General features: G+C 40.3%; 1 protein-coding gene across 8 annotated transcripts in view; it reads left to right on the top strand.

Moving 5' to 3' along the window:
* The window catches only part of LOC106085845 (uncharacterized protein CG43427), a 497,194-nt gene that overhangs the window by 372,836 nt on the left and 103,935 nt on the right, over window positions 1-20,423 (top strand). For 7 of the 8 annotated variants that reach the window (XM_059363470.1, XM_059363474.1, XM_059363471.1 and 4 more), the window contains exon 5: window positions 4,295-4,501. In XM_059363470.1, the coding sequence (XP_059219453.1) occupies window positions 4,295-4,501 (207 nt within the window). Of the gene's footprint in view, window positions 1-4,014; window positions 4,174-4,294; window positions 4,502-20,423 lie in introns of those variants that run through there. The other variant, XM_013250284.2, reaches the window with a different exon arrangement.

Genomic DNA, 20,423 nt, shown 5'->3' on the forward strand with positions numbered 1-20,423 from the left:
GTCTGCCTGTGCATTTGTCTGCCCGTATATTTGTACGCCTGTCTGTCTGTTCGTTTATCTATCTGTCCGTCTAGTTGTCTGTCCATCTATCTGTCTGTCCGTTTAGTTGTCTGTCCGTCTAGTTGTCTGTCCGTCTATCTGTCTGTCCATCTATGTTTCCACCTCCACCTAGTTTTAGTACATAGCACCTATGTTCAAATCTAGTCAGATTTTAATTTAGCATACCTATTGAAATATCGAATAGAACCATGTAAGATTTTCTTACAAATGTTGTGGCTACTATGGCCTTAAGAGGCCATATCGGATGAAAGTTATATATGGGAGCTACATGTAAATCTGATCCGATTTTAATGAAATTTTGCGCACATATAGGGACCAAATTGGGATCAAATAGAACATCTCGTGCAAAATTTTATAGAGATTGGACCAAAACTGTGGCATCTATGGCCTTAAAAGCCCATATCGGATGAAAGTTATATAGGGGAGCTATATCTAGGTTTTGTAAGTTTAAGTGACAGTCTCATCAGCCATCAGATTCACTTAGACGTTTTCGTCCATTGTGATACCACAGGAAGAGAAGATGGAAGCTACCTTCTAGTTCCTATCGTTGAACCATCTAGATCACTTTAAAAAGCCTACCAACTTGCGAAAGTTCACATCCGCTAAATCAGATAGGTTCTCACAAAAATGAGACGCTGAAGTGCAACTCCTTCTGACTGCCAGTGCGGGACACACACACAAATATCGTTACTAGCAACCTTCAGGCTGTCAGCATGTTTTCCGATAAGACAGTGACCTGTCTTGACGGACACAATGACTGAGACGTCTGTTCTAGCCAGTGACAGCAAAGCCTCTTTGTGATCATCTATCATTCGTTGTCCTTCGGCCCTGGTCCTGAAAACTTAGTTTACATGTCGCTTGAGGCATACCCACTGATTCCAGTATCCCTGGAACGTGTAGGGTAGTTCTTAGTCTCGCAAGCTCGTCCGGCATACCCACAGATTCCAGTTTCCCAGGAATGTAGTTCCTAGTCTCGCAAGGTCGTCCGGTGGTGATGAATATTGAACTGCTCAGCCATCTCGTTGAGAGAACTGGGACAGCCGAGGGTGGTTTTTGTGTTCAGAAATACGTTCTTCAGTGATTTAACGGCTGCCTGGCTGTCTGAAAAGATATTTATGGCAATCCTCGTATGGGGATTATATCTTAGCCATTCCACCACTTCCTTAATTGCAAGGATCTCCGCTTGAAATCATCCGTATAGATATCTATGTAACTTCTGTTACCAGGGATATCGTAGTTCCAATCGGTTCTATCAGGAAGACTGGTACAGCACTTCTAATCAAAAAGCGACTCAGGTAGGGTGTAATCCACACTGCCTGGAACATCATGATGACACAGCGATCTATATCTAAATCCGATCTATTTTTTCTTCAAAATGTTGGTTCTTGGACCAAAAATGTTATTTTATGCAAAATTGTGCGACTGTCGTACAACAAATGCGACCTGCACCTTGATTACAAGAATACGTGGACAGACAAACAGACAGACATAGCTAAATCGAATCAGGAAGTGTTTCTAGGCTAATCCGGTTGACTATTGAACAGTAGGGGGACATTTGAAGCGCCGTCCACCATACCACAACACCATATAGCATTAAAGGTGTGAAAACTGCAGTTATACCCAATGCATGTCCCGTGGTCTAAACCCCCAACTTTTGTCAATGGTTCTCTTGCAGGTGTATATGGCAAGAGTTGCCTTTCTTCTCCTTCTTAGCATTGCAAACAAATGCACAAAATTATAATACCCTGTACCACAGTGGTTTGTCATCGATATTTTGCCAGCTCTAATGCACAGACCGAATAAAACCAGATTTAATGAAGTCATGAGAGAAATCATTATACAAAATTTTTTCAGATTGAAAATCGTGCCCTCTATAGATGCAATGTTTCTTATAGTATATCGGATCGTTTGCTTTTGTTAAATTTTTCAAAAAATTGAACTTTACCGATAGCATCGATAAGAAAAATATCAATCGATATTCAAACAAAAAATAAAATGTCGATGGTATCGATATTTTGCCAGCTCTAATGCACAGACCGAATAAAACCAAATTTAATCAAGTCAATTGGAAGTCATGAGAGAAATCATTGTACAAAATGTTAGCCCTATCGGATTGAAAATTGCGCCCTCTATAGGCGAAATGTGTCTTATGGGATGTGGTATCACTTGGTTTTGGTTAATTTTGAAAAAAAGTAACTTTACCGATAGTATCGCTTGGGAAAATATCAATCGATATTCGGACAAAAAATAAAATATCTATGGTATCGATAGTGCTATCGATATTTTGCCAGCTCTGATTAGCAATGTACTTGCATCTGTCCGTCCGTCTGCCTGTGTCTGTCCATCCGTCCATGTATCTGCCTGCCCGTTTATTTGTCCGTCCGTCTTTCCGGGGGTCCGTCTATCTATTTGTCTGTCCGTCCGTCTTTCCGTACAGTCGTCTTTCTATCAGTCTGTCCGTCTGTCTTTGCGCCTTTCTGTGTGTCTGTCCATCTATCTGTCTAATTTCCTATCTGTTTATCTACCCGCCTATCTTTCTGTCCTTCTGTCTGCTTCCCTAATGTTTTTGGCTTAATCGACCATTGAAGATCTTTAGATAATTCATTTTGCTATCGATATTTTGCCAGCTCTGATTAGCAATGTACTTGCATCTGTCCGTCCATCTGCCAGTGTCTGTCCATCCGTCCAAGTATCTGCCTGCCCGTTTATTTGTCCGTCCGTCTTTCCATGGGTCCGTCTATCTATCTGCCCGTCTATCTATCTGTCTGTCCATCCGTCTTTCCGTACATCCGTCTTTCTATCTGTCTGTCCGCCTGTCTTTGCTCCTTTCTGTGTATCCGTCTGTATATCTGTCTGTCTGTCTGCCTATATGTCTGTCTATTCGCCTATCTTTCCGTCCTTCCGTCTGCTTGCTTAATGTTTTTAGCTTAATCGACCATTGATGATCTTTAGATAATGCATTTCGCTATCGATATTTTTCCATCTCTGATTAGCAATGTACTTGCATCCGTCCGTCCGTCTGCCAGTGTCTGTCCATCCGTCCGTGTATCTGTCTACTCGTATATTTGTCCGTCCGTCTTTCCATGGCTACGTCTATCAATCTGCCCGTCTATCTTTCTGTCTGTCCGTCCGTCTATCTATCTGTCTGCCTTGGCGCCTTTCTGTGTGTCTGTCCGTCTATCTGTCTGTCTATCCGCCTAACCTTCCGTCCTTCTGTCTGCTTCCCTAATGTTTTTAGCTTAATCGACCATTGAAGATCTTTAGATAATTCATTTTGCTATCGATATTTTGCCAGTTGTGATTAGCAAAGTACCTACATCTGTCCGTCCGTCTGCCACTGTCTCTCCATCCGTCCGTGTATCTGTCTGACCGTATATTTGTCCGTCCGTCCGTCTTTCCATGGGTCCATCTATCTATCTGCCCGTCTATCTTTCTGTCTGTCCGTCCGTCTATCTATCTGTCTGCATTTGCGCCTTTCTACGCGTCTACGAACTCGTCACCCAAAACCTCACCTCGTTCCTTAAGACACAATCCAAAGCTTATGTGACATACTCTCATCATCATCATCATCATGTTTATGATTTTTGTGCAGAGGATATTGGGGTTGCTATGCAACGCAGCGCGTCCCATCGCAGCGCCACAATGCAGAAGATGCATAATTTATGCAATATTTTTGTTGTATCTCTTCTCATTCATATTTTCTTTATTGTTGTTTATTATTATTTTTTTTTCATGTAGCAGCTTGTGGTCACGTTTGCAATCTCAGCCTTAACGCAAACCCGCATTTTAAGGGTTAATGTTTGTTTCAAAGAGCCTCTTGTGTCTTGTGCTCATGAGCACTTAAACAGAACTCTTCATAAACAAATTACCAAGCGACGACCATGGTCTAAGGCTAAGATATACAAAAGTGGCAGGTTGGCCAATTGCAAGCTGACCAGCTAACTGCAGTACACCATGATTTCTTGTAAACTTAACATTTAAACAAATGGGTCTATTGATTTAGCCTATAAACGAAACGAAAGAAAAAGCAAATAGGAAAAAAATCAACAACAATCCCATCGACCCCTTGAGGAGAAGGAGGGCAAAATGGCCAGACAGGTGGCACCACACTGGGTATGCCAAAAAAACAATACCAGCCAGCAGTTCTAATCACAGGCTGAATCTAAACCAAAGACAATTTGAACAATGTCACAATTTAAAGTTAATCTATTGCCTCTTGCTCTTCTCTTTGCAGTCCATTACTTCTCCCGATCCTACGGCCTATGTGGCAAAGGCCCGAGTCACTAGGCCTACACCACCGCCACCACCCTATAATCCCATGCAATTTGTACAAATCAAACCATGCAATTTATATCAAACAGCACAAGAACAATTAAAGAAAGCCGAAGAGGTGAAAAAAATCAAGGAGATACGCAAGGAAGAACCAGAGGATTGGCAAAATGTAAGTAGTCATTTATCATTTGGTGAGAAGGGTTAATCCCTTAAAAAAAAAGATAAGAGTGAAAAAGAGAGAAAGCGTTGTGGCATAGGCTCAAAAAAGGAAAAGTACTTAAAGATGGAGTGAGAATCTAATCATATTTAAAAGAAAAATCCCTAGTAAATACAATGTCGGTCCCACAGTGAAAGAGGATGTGGCATGTTTCAAACCACCTGTCCTCTAGATCGTATGAGTAATAAAAATTTTGCAACCTTTTACTAAAATGCTTCTTAAAACCCAAAGAGAATTGACTCTGTCATATGGTGTACCAGAAACGATTGGATTTCAACCATTCTTATTTGTTTTATTTAACTTTTTTATGTGTGCGGGGTAAAAGTTGTGAAAATCGAATTACCTTAAAAATATTTCAGAATAATAATTTTTCATAATTAACTTCAAAGTAAATAACATTCTTTATATGCAGCCATTAGTCTCCCCCTACCAGGTCTTCGTGGTGCAGTGATTTGTATGTCCTTGTATGATGCTAAGCTCAAGCTTCACATTCCGGCGACAAGGACAGACAAATTTTTATGTGTTGGTCATCTTCTTACTAATTTTCATTTAATTTTCACTTGTAACTACTAAAGAAATATAAAAGTTGGGCGGTGCTGACTATACAATACCCTACACCACCGAGTCTACTTACCAATTTTTATCAGAATCACTTTTAGAGTCACTTTCAGATTCGATTTAGCTATGTCCTACTGTCTGCCTGTTGTGTACAAACTACAGGTCGCAATTTTCATCCGATAGTCTTCGAATTTGGCACATATATTTTTGATGGCGTAGAAACAAAGCCCATGGAAATTGGAAAAAATCGGTTCAGATTTGCATGTAGCTCGATTATATATATTCGTCCGATTTGGATTTATATTGCATTTAATGTGGTCATTTGTTAACCAATTCTTTCGAAATTTGGCAGGAAAGATTTTCTCTTGGCTCTTGACATTATTGGTGAATTTCTTAGAAATTGGTTCAGATTTGGATATAGCTCTCCTATATATTGGATTGCCCAAAAAGTAATTGCGGATTTTTCATATAGTCGGCATTGAAAAAATTTTTCACAGCTTGTGACTCTGTAATTGCATTCTTTCTTCTGTCAGTTATCAGCTGTTACTTTTAGCTTGCTTTAGAAAAAAATGTAAAAAAAGTATATTTGATTAAAGTTCATTCTAAGATTTATTAAAAATGCATTTACTTTCTTTTAAAAAATCCGCAATTACTTGTTGGGCAACCCAATATATATTCGTCCGATTTGAATTAATATTGCATTCAATGTAGTCATTTGTTAACCAATTCTTTCGAGATTTGGCAGGGAAGATTTTCTCTTAGCTCTTGACATTATTGGTGCATTTCTTAGAAATTGGTTCAAATTTCGATATAGCTCTGGGGTCGCCCAAAAAGTAAATGCGGATTTTTCGTATAGTCGGCGTTGACAAATTTGTTCACAGCTTGTGACTCTGTAATTGCATTTTTTCTTCTGCCAGTTATAGCTGTTACTTTTAGCTTGCTTTAGAAAAAAGTGTAAAAAAAGTATATTTGATTAAAGTTCATTCTAAGTTTTATTAAAAATGCATTTACTTTCTTTTAAAAAATCCGCAATTACTTTTTGGGCAACCCCATATATCGGCCGATTTTCACTCCTAGAGTCACTGCAAGCGCATTTATTGAGCAATCTTCCCGAAATTTTATACAACGCTTTCTTCGACGACTATCATAATATGTAAGAAGTGTGCTCGAAATCGGTTCAGGTTTGGATATAGCTACCATATATATGTTGGTCCAATTTTGAGAAATCGTGCTAATTTGTTAACCGATTCTCTCGAAATTTGGGAAGAAAGATTTTCAGTATCGTATTATGGTCTATCAGGCGAAAACCTGAAATCCTGGTTTCTGAATGTAGAACCCCAGGCCCACTCGCCCTCTAGCTTTGATCAATCTGTATAGCATGATCTCCCAAATGGCAATAACAGAGTTTCATCAATCCAAGACTGTGCCTCTGGCAGCAGTGTCTAGCACTCGACCTCAAGTCTCATCTCAAGTATCCGATCGGAAAACTCTTGTAATCCATCCGGGTTTCCTATCGTCGCTTCGATTATTCCGCTATGGTATGACCTGCTCTTATCCTCTATCCATTCTCCCATCGCCTTAAGTCTCATAGCCGCAATGGCTGCCTCACACTTAATCTGTATGTCAATGGGCGCAAATTAGGCTGAATGAAGAATTTGTCCTTTATGCGGATTGTGGCTAGCCTATCATCCACTGGAGTAATCCTGGATACAAGGTGTTTCAGTCTCCGATTTTCTCGATCCATCTCACTTTCACAGCATGTCTGCCCTGGACTTCTCCAATACATACGCCATTCTTTGTACTGCACCTTCTCTATAAACATTTCGGACATACCAGGTACAGATACGCAAGTCATGGTCCTTAAAACGTTTGAGGCTATCCTCAACATAGAGGAATCCATTCTCAATCTTTTTCGTTCGTTTAAGGTATGCCCATAGTGGCATGGGGCCGATTTAATATCTGCTCCAACTCATCCCCTATGAAAAACTGCCCTTCAAACACTAGACTTCGCTGGTTTATGGCTGTAATCTTTTTTCCTCTATTAGATCTCGCAAACGTTAGTCTATAAAATAAATAATTGGGATTCTGTTTAAAATTATTGTACTTTGTGTAGAAATAATAAGGCTTTCATGTTGAACAAGGTGTCAACATGAAAAAGCATTCGTGTTGGATGATACCTGATCCGTTCTTCTTTAAATGACCATGACAGAATATTTATCCCGAACATAGAATAGCTTTCCAAGCTCCTCGTTTCAAGTTGTCTCTCAAGTTTCGAGGTGTCTCTCACCACCTGATCTTTCAATCGGACTTGGGGCCGTCCCGGTTTGCATTTACCATTGTGACCGCCTTTAAAAGACCTTTGTCGCTGGAGATTCTTCTTTCATTCTGACAACAAAGCCAACCCAATCGTTATATTTTGATACATTGAACTATGCTTTCGTCGTCAAACAGCTCGTGGTTCATACGACGCCGATACTCTCCATCAATGCAAACTGGTGCATACATTTGACGAAGACACTTTCTCTCAAACACTCCAAGTACTGTCTCGTCTGCTTCACAAGTTCCCATGCCTGGGAGCTACAGGGTGGCTGATGAAAGCCGCTACCAAAAAAAAATGTAATAACTTTTTTTCTATTTAATAATAATAATTTAATAATTAATTTAATTAATTAATTAATTAATTTAATTAATAATAATTTAATAATTAATTTAATAATTTAATTTAACATGAATAAAAGAAAAATGTATTCCATACACCGAAAAAAAAATGTAGCAATATTCATCATTGTAGCAATATTCATCAGCCACCCTGTATATTACAACACAGGCAGTATTAGCGTCTTGTATAGTGTAATCTTCGTCTATCGAGAGGTGACTTTGTTTCTAAACTGCGAAGTACTTGACCTGGTCGAATAACGAAATCGTTCTGTTGAGAACACGTGGCTCCTCAAATTGGCCTGTCTTCGTCTCTCTCGTGAACAGGCCGACTTTAATCTTCTCTGGGTTAACATTCAGATCTATAGGTCTAGTCCAGTCGTAGCCATCTCCAAGACCCTTTTGCGTAGCTAATTCGGACATCTACTCTTTAGCAGTGTTATAACATCTTCTGCGTACCAAACTGGTTCAAAACCCTACTCAGTCAGGATTAAACACAGGATTATCGCCTCTCCTGTGTTTAACCGGATCCTGACTGAGGAGGGTTTTGAACCTGTTTGCTACGCCCCCCTCTGTGGCGTGCCCTATGCCACCTGGTCCATTTTTCTTATTCAGTCCCTAAGGTCCCGATCCACCCTCTATTGGTCTATGGATTGAATGAGTGTGCCGGTCTTCATATTGTTAAAAGTCCCGTTGATGGTTATACATACCTGCAAACTGTACATCTTTGCAACGAAATATTCTTCTATTTTATGCTCATCCTCGTGCAGGGAAGTCTTCCCCGACCTTCGCTTGATATAGTCATGCTGCTTTTATCTGAGTAATGCGCTGGATATCCTACTCTTTGTCATGATATCTATTGGGTTGCCCAAAAAGTAATTGCGGATTTTTTAAAAGAAAGTAAATGCATTTTTAATAAAACTTAGAATGAACTTAGAAAAATTTGTCAACGCCGACTATATGAAAAATCCGCAATTACTTTTTGGGCAACCCATACTATATGTTCCATGGTTTTGAGTAGAAAGGCATACGGCTTATGAGTACATTAGGCTTTGGTACTGCATAACTTGCCTTGCCGTTATGCAAAACTTAATAAAGGCCTTATTCACAAAACTTAATAAAGGAAATCTGTCAAATAAGCCTATTTCGAATCTACATAAAGCTTTGTGAATGAGGTCTTAAATATTTAGCATCGCTTCCAAACCTGCCTTCGCTCTCAAAATTACGAAACCGTCACCTATACAAACTCCCTGTTATAATTCTTCCTATCTGCAGCCTTTCTCTATACCAAAGCTCCACAACCCATCAATGGTCTCACAATGGCTGTCTGTCTCTTCACTCCCCACTTCTTACGGAACATTCTCCAGCGAAAGTCGAAGGCGCACAATGTCTTTCAGCTTCATTTGTCCGTATTCTTATTCCAGTACTGTTTAGAATCGAGGACTAGGTCTATGTTAGATATTTCGACTTCTTTGGTAACTGCAATTTGGTTACATCCAAAGACGGGAATCTTAACCCGAGTCGTCCTGAAACTTTATGGTAAATTTCTAATTTAACGATTTTTATGACTTATTTCTTGGACATAAACTATTCCAAGAATGACACTATGACCACTTGTTCGAAAGACGCACTTCTCACCAGTCAAGAAATACAAAATTGCTTCATTATATTAAACCGTTGCAATTTCATAGCTAAAATACAGTAAAAACTTTTGCGTTGTCAACTGGCATCACCAGGGCCTCAACGGGTTAAATCCTTTATCTCATATCTTCGTATAAAAAACAAAAGTTGTACTGTGAGCCAATTGATCATACAGAGACTCCTAGCTTCGAATTATGTGCCAGGTTTAATTTTTTCCATTTTTTAGCTGCATAAAATCTGATCAAACCTCGGCAATTTCTATATTGGTCCCTTAGAGCGTATGAATAATAATAATACATCACAAATTTTTATGTTTTGCATATAAAATGACAACAAGAATTGATTTTTAAGAGATAATTCCTTTGTTTACTTCTCCTTTGATGGCTGAAACAGAATTAATTAAGCTGCTCAATGTGTGCAGCTGAAAATTCTAGCAAATGCTTTAGAAAAATATATAACTCACTATTTTGTAATCTTGATTATCAAAAATCAAAATCTAAACCGATTTATATCTAAATTAAAATCCAGCTACTGATGAAAAAGCATTCATTAAACATCGCATGCTGCACTTTTAACTTCATGCACTGCATAAATCTCTAAGCAAAAACTTACACAATCTGTGAGTGTGACATGTTAAGTTTCATATGGCACACGGAAACTTCAAGTGATGTGAGCTCTGCATAAAACTCACAGTTGCATTGAACCAAACGTGCAAATCAATTCATAAACTTTGGTAGGAGAAAAAGAAAACAAGTAAAACAATTGGAATATCGTAATGACAGCAGTGATCCATATACGTTGAACGTCGTGTAATCGAATTTGTACGTTTCTCATGAAACCACTGCCATTGTCTGCAATAAATCCATAAATTCAAAACACAATGCAGCACGGCCAGAGATCTAAAGGCACAGTAGCAAAAGGAGAAGTAATGGAATTATTTTACTTTTTTCACTTTTATTTGGAAGGCGTTTTTTTTTAAGAAATATTGTCAAGAAAGCAAATAAACTGATGAACGATTTATACACCAAACATGCAAAAAAAAAAGGAAAACACTCACACTCATACTTAGCAAACAACAAATTTGTTCAACCAAAGACAACAGGCAGACGTTGTGTCATTTTGGCAATCAGACAATTGACACCATCACCAACCGCCATCTCACCAAGACAATGAGCTTTACATGAATGGCTCGCTTGTTGTTTGATACAGATTCGTGACAAATTTACACAAAATTTCAAACTCACGTAATCGTTACTCCAAAAAATTCGAAAAAATAACAACAAACTGTAAACAAAAAAGTGAAAAAAATCACTTTTTCTTATGGGCCCAACACCGACCGACAGAGTTTGTTTTGCTGATTTTGAAATATTGGGCAATTCCACATGTTTTCTTGAGGTCACATCAACTTTTGTAAAAATTAAGATTTGAAAAATATTCTGCTCTAATCTTTTTTTTAAGTATAAGTAACTAGCTGGCTCAATGTGCTTCGCTACACCCTAAAGTGGTACAAATTCCTTCCAATCTTTAACTCTCCAATAATCTTCATTGGAAACCCATATTGTCCCGTTTGGTGTACATGTCCATTTGGGGCATAATTTTGAGGTGGGCGACCCCCTTGGGACTTGACCCCAAATTTTTATATAAGTTTCGTATTCTATTCCCAAATACCTTTTGTTTGAGTACCATATTGTCCCATTCGGTCTACATATGCGTTTGGGGTTGTGTTTTTGGGAGTGGGTCAACCCCCCGACACTTAACGCAAACTTTTTATATCAAGTTCGTACTATTCTCTGAAATATCTTTCATTTGATACCCATATTGTCCCAATCAATAAACTTGTCCCTTTCGGTGGGATTTGGGGTGGGGCGTTCTCCCATATTATTTGAACCCAAAGTTTTCTACCAATTTCGTATTTTTGGGTTACCATAAGCGGGCAAATTACATTTCTTTTAAATCGGCGCACCCATTACCCAAATACCTTTTGTTTGAGTCCCATATTGTCCCATTCGGTCTATATATCCGTTTGGGTTGGGTTTTTGGTAGTGGGGCAACCACCCGCCACCTAAGGTAAACTTTCTATATCAAGTTCGTACTCTGCTCTTAAATACCTTTTATTTGATACCCATATTGTCCCAATCAATAAACTTGTCCCTTTCGGTGGGTTTTGGGGTGGGGCGTTCCCCCAGATTATTTGAACCCAAAGTTTTATACCAATTTCGTTTTTTTGGGTTACCATAAGCGTGCAAATTACATTTCGTTTAAATCGGCGCACCCATCTCCGAAATCTGGCGTTTTTGTTGAAAATTAGAGTAAGGGGGAGGGTCCGCTCCCCCTTTGGATATCAACGAATGGGGTACCCTATATCCAAACTCTACCAAACTTGGCAGCCTTCCGAATCTTTATGGGACTGCACACTGATATGAGAAAAATATCTCCTTTTGCTTAATGGAATTTTCATGGGAAATTTAGCAGTAGTAGGTGCTGCAAGAGATAGCAAGCGGATGGCAAGAAGATGAGACGTTGGAGCATTCCCTATGTCATTGCCCAGCTTTCGCGGCTAACAGACACCGATGAAACTTACGTGGGGACACAATACCAAACTTGAACCAACTTAGAGGCGTGGAATGGAGAATAATTAGAGATTTTTTAAGAAGCGCGGAATTTATGACTTTGATTTATTTTCAAGGTTAAGTTTTTTATAGCCACCACCATAGGATGGGGTATACTAATCTAGTCCTTCCGTTTGTAATACCTCGAAATATTAATCTGCGACCTCATAAGGTTTATGTATATTCTTGACCGTCTTGACATTCCAAGTCGATGTAGCCATGTCCGTCCGTCTGTGGAAATCACGATAGCGGTCGATCGAATGAAGATATCTGCTTAAAATTTAGCACTGAGACTCCTTATCGATGTAGAGACTCCTTATCAAGTACGGTCCAAATCGGTCTATAACCTGGTGTAGCTCCCATATAAACCGAATGCCCGATTTGACTTCCTGAGCCTTTATAAGCCTCAATTTTTGTCCGATTTGGCTGAAATTTTGCACGAAGTGTTCTGTTACAACTTTCAATAACTGTGCCAAGTACGGTCCAAATCGGTCTATAACCTGATATAGCTCCCACATAAACCAATCTCCCGAATTGACTTCTTGAGCTTCTGCAAGCCTCAATTTTCATCCGATTTGGGTGAAATTTTGAATGCAGTGTTTTGTTATGACTTCCAAGATATAGCTCCCACATAAACCGACCTCCCGATTAGACTTCTTGAGCCCCTAACTTGGTATAGCTACCATATAAACCAATCTCCAGATTTGACTTCTTGAGCCCCTGGAAGCCTCACTTTTGGTCCGATTTGGCTGAAATTTTGCACGTAGTTTTTATACCCTCCACCATAGGATGGGGGGTATACTAATTTCGTCATTCTGTTTGTAACTACTCGAAATATTCTTCTGAGACCCCTTAAAGTATATATATTCTTGATCGTCGCGACATTTTATGTCGATCTAGCCATGTCCGACCGTCTGTCCGTCCGTCCGTCTGTCTGTCGAAAGCACTCTAACTTCCGAAGGAGTAAAGATAGCCGCTTGAAATTTTGCACAAATACTTCTTTTAGAGTAGGTTGGTTGGTATTGTTAATGGGCCATATCGGTCCATGTTTTGATATAGCTGTCATGTAAACCGATCTTGGGTCTTGACTTCTTGAGCCTCTAGAGTGCGCAATTATTATCCGATTAGAATGAAATTTTGCACGACGTGTTTTGTTATGATACCCAACAACTGTGCCAAGTATGGTTAAAATCGGACCATAACCTGATATAGCTGCCATATAAACCGATCTTGGGTCTTGACTTCTTGAACCTCTAGAGGGCGCAATTATTATCCGATTGGAATGAAATTTTGCACGACGTGTTTTGTTATGATACCCAACAACTGTGTCAAGTATGGTCCAAATCGGTTCATAACATGATATAGCTGCCATAAAATCCGATCTTGGGTCTTGACTTCTTGAGCCTCTTGAGTGCGCAATTCTTATCCGATTGGAATGAAATTTCGCACGACGTGTTTTGTTATGATATCCAACAACTGTGTCAAGTATGGCCCAAATCGGTTCATAACCTGATATAGCTGTCATACAAACAGATCTGGGCACTTGACTTCTTGAGCTTCTAGAGGTCGCAATTCCTATCCGATTTGGCAGAAATTTTGCATGACGTATTTTATTCTTACTTTCAACAACTGTGTCAAATAAGGTTCAAATCGGTTCATAACCTGATTTAGCTGTCATATAAACCGATCTGGGATCTTGACATCTTGAGCCTCTAGAGGTCGCAATTATTATCCGATTTGCCTGAAATTTTGTACGACGGATCCTCTCATGACCATCAGCATACGTGTTTATTATGGTCTGAATCGGTCTATAGCCCGATATAGCTCCCATATAAATCGATCTCTCTATTTTACTTCTTGAGGCCCTAAAGGGCGCATTTTTTATTCGAATTGACTGATATTTTACACACGCCTCCAACATATAATTTAATTGTGGTCCAAACCGGACCATATCTTGATATCGCTCTAATAGCAGAGCAAATCTTTTCTTATATCCTTTTTTGTCTAAGAAGCGATGCCAGGAAAAGAACTCGACAAATGCGACCCATGGTGGAGGTTATATAAGATTCGGCCCGGTCGAACTTAGCACGCTCTTACTTGTTTGTTATGACTTCCAACAACTGTGCCAAGTACGGCCAAAATCAGTTTATAACCTAATATAGCTCCTATGTTAACCGGTCCCTCGATCATCATTGTTGGGTTCCTAGAAGCCTTAATTTTTGCTGTTTTGACAAAAGTTTGGTATGTAGAATATAATTATGCCCTGTGACTTAAAATTGTACCCTACAAATTTTGTCACATTTGCTCGACTGTTTGTAGAATGTCCCATATATCTTCAATAGTTTATTTTGTTCCCTTAACTTGTTAAGCCAACAGGGTGTGAATTAACGTTTTTCTACTCCTCATTTTTGAGGCGTTTCATTGGTTTTATGTTTTACAAATGAATTGATTTCATTTTGACCATATTCATCGAATTGAATTCAAATGAGATGGGCATACATCTTTTGGCGTTTACATTTCAAATTCCAGTAACGATTCCTAAATAAAACATTTAAAAACAAATTGTGGCTAAAAACAGAGCACATGACATTTTCCGTCTCTCAAAACAAAAGGAAACCAGATAAACAGTTGAGACATATGCACTGATTTGGCACATCCAGTCATCGCCGCCGAACAAGGGTGTGTATGAATGAGACGTATTTTGTCATTTCCCCAACCACTCACTGGAATACTAATATTGCCAAAATAATTATCATGTCCAACTAGGGAAAATTATGCAATTTTTTTTTCTGCTGGAGCAGATGTTAGCCGCGACTCTGCAAAGACTTTAAATACCCAAGGAAAAAATAAAAAAGGTAACCATACATTTTTTTTTTCTTATTGCTTCATGTTTTGTTTAAGATTTGTTTTGTTGTTCATGAAGAGTGACTGTGTTATTTCACTTTACTTTCTATGAATTTTAATTTTTTATAATTTTTTCACATCACTGCTTGATTTTTTTTCTACTTTGTCAGCTAAAATATTATGTACCGAAGACCAAAAGGAAAAGAAAAAAACGTTTCCCCCTAAATAAGCCATGAGATTAAATAATCTTGTCCACGATCCCTCCTCAAGACTATGAATGAATTTTTTGTGTTGTACTGTGACGACTTTCCTTCCAGTCATTGTCTGAATTTCGTTTTGGTTTTGGCAAAGAAAACGAAAAAACCACGTGTGAGGGAATTCAAGCATAACAAAAATTGAACTTCATTAGGAAATTATGATGACAGTTAATAACGTAAATTTTTTTGTTGTTTGTTTGCTGTACCTGTGTTAGGGAAATTAAAGCAAAATTACACTAGTTTACAATATATGATGACCAAATTGCTAAGGTAGACGAGTGGATGAGCGCGGTGAATGATGCGCTCCTTGGCAGACGTCGAAAGGCGAAACCAAGTAAGGTCATGTGGTGGACCCGTGACAATGCGGCGGAACGTCAGGCGTCTGAGGAAGCGATTCCAAAGAGCCAGAAGTTCCAGTGCTGAGGATCTTGTCTCACGTCGAAACGACTACCTTAGCAATTTGAGGACCTACAAGCAACTGTTGATTAGGAGCAAGGAAGATCACTTTAGGAGATTTGTACAGGACAATAGAGATGATCCATGGGGCAAGGTATACCGCGTGTGCCGGCGCGGTGGGCAACAGGGTTCTAGTCAGGGTGACCTGGGCGGTTTTAGAGTGGGTGACAACGTGTTGACTTCTTGGAACGAGTGTGCTAGGGTGTTAATGGGAACGTTCTTTCCCGATGCGGATGAGCACGAACAGGCTCCCAGTGTGGAGATGATCGTGCCTCCTCCAAGTCTGGAAAGGGTCGAGATAGTGGACAGTGTTTACCTTTCATGGCGTAGTGTACTCACGAGATTAAGCGAAATAGGTTGTCGGGAACTTTCTCTCTGGCGTAGTTACTTCTGTGATAGAAGAGCTTGCGTGGTTGCTGCTAGCGGTACGGTTTGGAAGGATATTCAGCGTGGCTGCCCTCAGGGCTCCATCTGTGCTCCATATATATGGAACCTCATGATGGATCCCCAGCTGGGACGTCTTGCTGAGTCCTTCAAAATCAGCGCATATGCGGATGACCTGCTCATCCTGGTTCAAGGAGATTCCACACTTGCTCTGGAAACTCGTGGTGAGCTTGTCATAGGCATTGTGCGCGAATGAAGCGATCGTGTTGGTGTTGACGTCGCGGAGGACAAAACCATGACAATTTTGCTCAAGGGCATCTTGTCGCGGAATCGTCCACCCACGATTCTATCTGGTAGAGCTAGCATCAGGAATGTAGCACTCGTCAAATATCTGGGAGTGACTGTTTCGGAGAGTATGGGTTTCCTGGTCCATTTGGATCGGGTGAAGGAGAAGATGACTGGAGTAGCCGGCATGGTTAAGCGTGTTCTGAGAAGTGATTGGGGTCGTCGCGCTCTTCGGTCTTGGTCTATTTGTTGCTTGTGCAACTTATGGAGCGACTGTATGGCACGGAATTGCTGCGACTGTCTTAGGACGGAAGAAGATCCTCTCTTGTCAGAGGGTGGCAATGCTGGCTTGCTTGCCTGTGTGCAGGACTGTTTCGACAGATGCACTACAAGTATTGCTTGGCGCGCCCCCGCTTGACTTACTCGTGAGTTACATGGTCGTTCTGTATAGTGTGAAAAAGGGAATTCCATTGGTGCGTGAGAATTGGCTCACTGCTTCGGAGCTTGCAGATGGGGATATTAGGCGGCTCAAGACACTCCTTTTGGAGCGTCTTGATGATAGGTGGAGGACTAGGTGGACGAACAGTGACAATGGTCGGGTGACTTACGAATTTATTCGTGACGCGACGTTCGTACGAGATCGCCCATACTTTGGCTTCGGCCTAAGTCTGGACTTCATACTGACGGGACATGGTTCCTTTAATGCATTTTTGCATCAGAGGATCCTGTCCGCGACTGATTTGTGCGACTGTGGCAGACCTGAGGATTGGAGGCATGTACTGACAGATTGCCCGTACTATGCAGACATTAGAGATTTAGGCGCGATGGGGATTAGCGAGGCGGTGTGGGATTTCAGTAGGGCCCTTGAGGACGAGACGACTGTTGCAAGGTTGGCCACCTTTTCCCGGGAAGTATTTCTTAGGAGGCGGACTAGACTTAGTGGAGGTATGAATGCACGCTAGTTATCCATAACGAGGTGTTGCTGTGCTGGCGCGACTGTGTGATTTGGTGCTGCGCATGACATGGCCTGGCACCTGCCTTGCCCCAGTGACCTAGTGGGCTTGGTCTTCATCGCTCCGCCTATGCTAAGGTAACATGTTCTCGGCATTTTTCGAGGGTACTTTTTAATTTTTAGAGCGCACAACAAGCCGATTACTAGCTAAGGGTATGTTCATATTAGCATGAGGCGGTTTAATTACCGCACTCTCATTTCAAGCTATCCCAACCTAATAGGACGAAAATCTTTCGCCTTCGTGCGATAAGGTTTTCTTGCTTTAGGTATGAAAATGACCTTCGTGTCACTCCATCCCACAGGTTAATATTGCATGATGATATAAGCAGAGTATATCTCCCTAAGCCAGGGAACCCGTCTATCAGACACATCTTGTAATTCAACCGGTGGTACATGATCAGGGACTGGCAAGTTAAAGGAGTCGAAACTTCTTATAGCCCAAAGAATTTTCGAATCAAAACAATTTCCTTATTAGCCTCCGACGAATACATACCAGTGACAACCTCTTCTGGCGCCACGTTGTCCGTTGGTGAATTACCCAGGAAATAAGTATGAACGAGTACTTCTAGTGTTACCTCAATAAACATTGCCCACACATTCTCTAACTTCTGAATATACCCTTATCGTAATAGGTCTAGAGGACAGAATCTTCCTTAGCCTAGAGGCCTTAAGACGGAGCAATTCTTATCCGATTCGGCTGAAATTTTGCACGTGGTGTTTTGGTATGACTTCCAACGACTGTGTTAAGTATGATTCAAATCGGTTCATAACCTGATATATCTGCCATATAAACCGATCTTGGGTCCTGACGTCTTGAGTGCACTAGAGGGCGCAAATCTCGTCCGATTTGACTTAAATTTTGCACGTGGTGTTTTGGTATCACTTCCAACAACTGCGCAAAATATGGTTCAAATCGGTCCATGGTTTGATATAGCTGCCATATAAACCGATTTGGGGTCTTGACTTCTTGAGTCTCTAGAGGGCGCAATTCTTGTCCGATTTGGCTGAAATTTTGTATGAGGTGTTTTGTTATGACCGTCCGTCTGTCTGTCGAAAGCAAGCTAACATTCGAAGGAGTAATTTTGCACAAATACTTTGGGATTGTAATGGCGGTTGGGATTGTAAATGGCGCAAGTCGGTATATGATTTGATATAGCTGGCATATAAACCGATCTGGGGTCTTGACTTCTTGAGCCTCTAGAGGGCGCAATTCTCATCCGATTTGACTGGTGTACGTGGTGTTTTGGTATCGCTTCCAACCACTGTGCTAAGAATGATTCATATCGGTATATAACCTGATATAGCTGCCATATAAACCGATCTTGGGTCTTGACTTTTTTAGCTTTTAGAGGGAGCAATTCTTATCCGATTTGCTTGTAATTTTGCACGTGGTGTTTTTGTATCACTTCCAACAACTGAGCGAAGTATGGTCGAAATCGGTCTATAACCTGGTATAGCTGCCATATAAACCGATCTTGGATGTTGACTTCTTGAGCCGCTAGAGGGCGCAATTCTCATCCGATTTGGCAGAAATTGTGCGCGAGGTGTTTTGATATGATTTTCAACAACTGTACTAATTATGGTTCATATCGGTCCATGTTTTGATATAGCTGTCATATAAACTAATCTTGGGTCTTGACTTCTTGAGCCTTTAGAGGGCGCAATTCTTATCCGATTTGACTGGGGCACGTGGTGTTTTGGTTTATCGATTTTATAACCTGATATAGCTGCCATATAAACCGATCTTGGGTTTTTACTTGTTGAGCCTCTAGAGGGCGCAATTATCGTCCGATTTGGCTGAAACACGTGGCGTTTTGGTATCACTTCCAACAACTACGCGAAGTATGGTCTACATCATGGTATAGCTGCCATATAAACCGATTTGGGATCTTGACTTCTTGAGCCGCTAGAGGGCGCAATTCTCATCTGATTTGGCTGAAATTGTGCGCGAGGTGTTTTGTTATGACTTTCAACAACTGTGCTATGTATGCTCCAAATCTGTTCGTAAACTGATATAGCTGCCATGTAAACCGATCTTGGATCTTGACTTATTCATCCGATTTGGCTTAAATTTTGTATGAGGTGTTTTGTTACGACCGTCCGTCTGTCTGTCGAAAGCAAGCTAACTTTCGAAAGAGTAAAGCTAGGCACTTGAAATTTTGCACAAATACTTTTTATTAGTATAGGTCGGTTGGGATTGTAAATGGGGCAAATAGGTATATGGTTTGATATAGCTGGCATGTAAACAGATCTGGGGTCTGGACTTCTTGAGCCTCTAGAGGGCGCAGTTCTTATCCGATTTGGTTGTAATTTTGCACGTGGTGTTTTGGTATCACTTCCAACAACTGAGTTAAGTATGGCGCACATCGGTACACAACCTGATATAGCTGTCCATGTTTTGATATAGTTGCCATATAAACCCATTATGGATCTTGACTTCTTGAGCCTCTAAAGGGCGCAATTCTCCTCCGATTTGGCCGAAATTTTGTACGAGGTGTTTTGTTTCGACTTCCAATAACTATGCTAAGTATGGCGCAAATCGGTACATAACCTGATATAGCTGCCATATAAATCGAACTTGAGTCTTGACTTCTTGAGCCGCTAGAGGGCGCAATTCTCATCCGATTTGGCAGAAATTTTGTACCATGGCTTTTCATATGACCTTCAATATACGTGTCCAATATGGTCTGAATCGATGTATAGTTTGATACGGCTGCCATATAAACCGATCTCCCAATGTTGCTTTTTGAGCCCCTACAAGGCTCAATTCTTATCCGAATGGACTGTTGCTTCTTGAGTCCCTACAAGGCTCAATTCTAATCCGAATGGACTGAACTATTACACAATGACTTGTTCAATGTTCAGTATTCAATTATGGTCCGAATTGGACTATAACTTGATATAGCTCCAAAAGCATAACACTTCCTATTCATTATTCTTTGTTTGCCTAAGAAGAGATACCGCGCAAAGGACTCGACAAATGCGATCCATGGTGGAGGGTATATAAGATTCGGCCTGGCCGAACTTAGTACGCTCTTACTTGTTTCTTTTCATTTCATTAATATGCTTAATTATACGTGTATTCAAAAATTTCTCAATATTTATTCACTTTGATGAATGTTCACAATATTATGGAGTTTATGCAAAATCTACCTCATATATTTTTAAAAATG

Source organism: Stomoxys calcitrans, chromosome 2 (genome assembly GCF_963082655.1).
Source record: "Stomoxys calcitrans chromosome 2, idStoCalc2.1, whole genome shotgun sequence".
Taxonomy (NCBI): Eukaryota; Metazoa; Arthropoda; class Insecta; order Diptera; family Muscidae; genus Stomoxys; species Stomoxys calcitrans.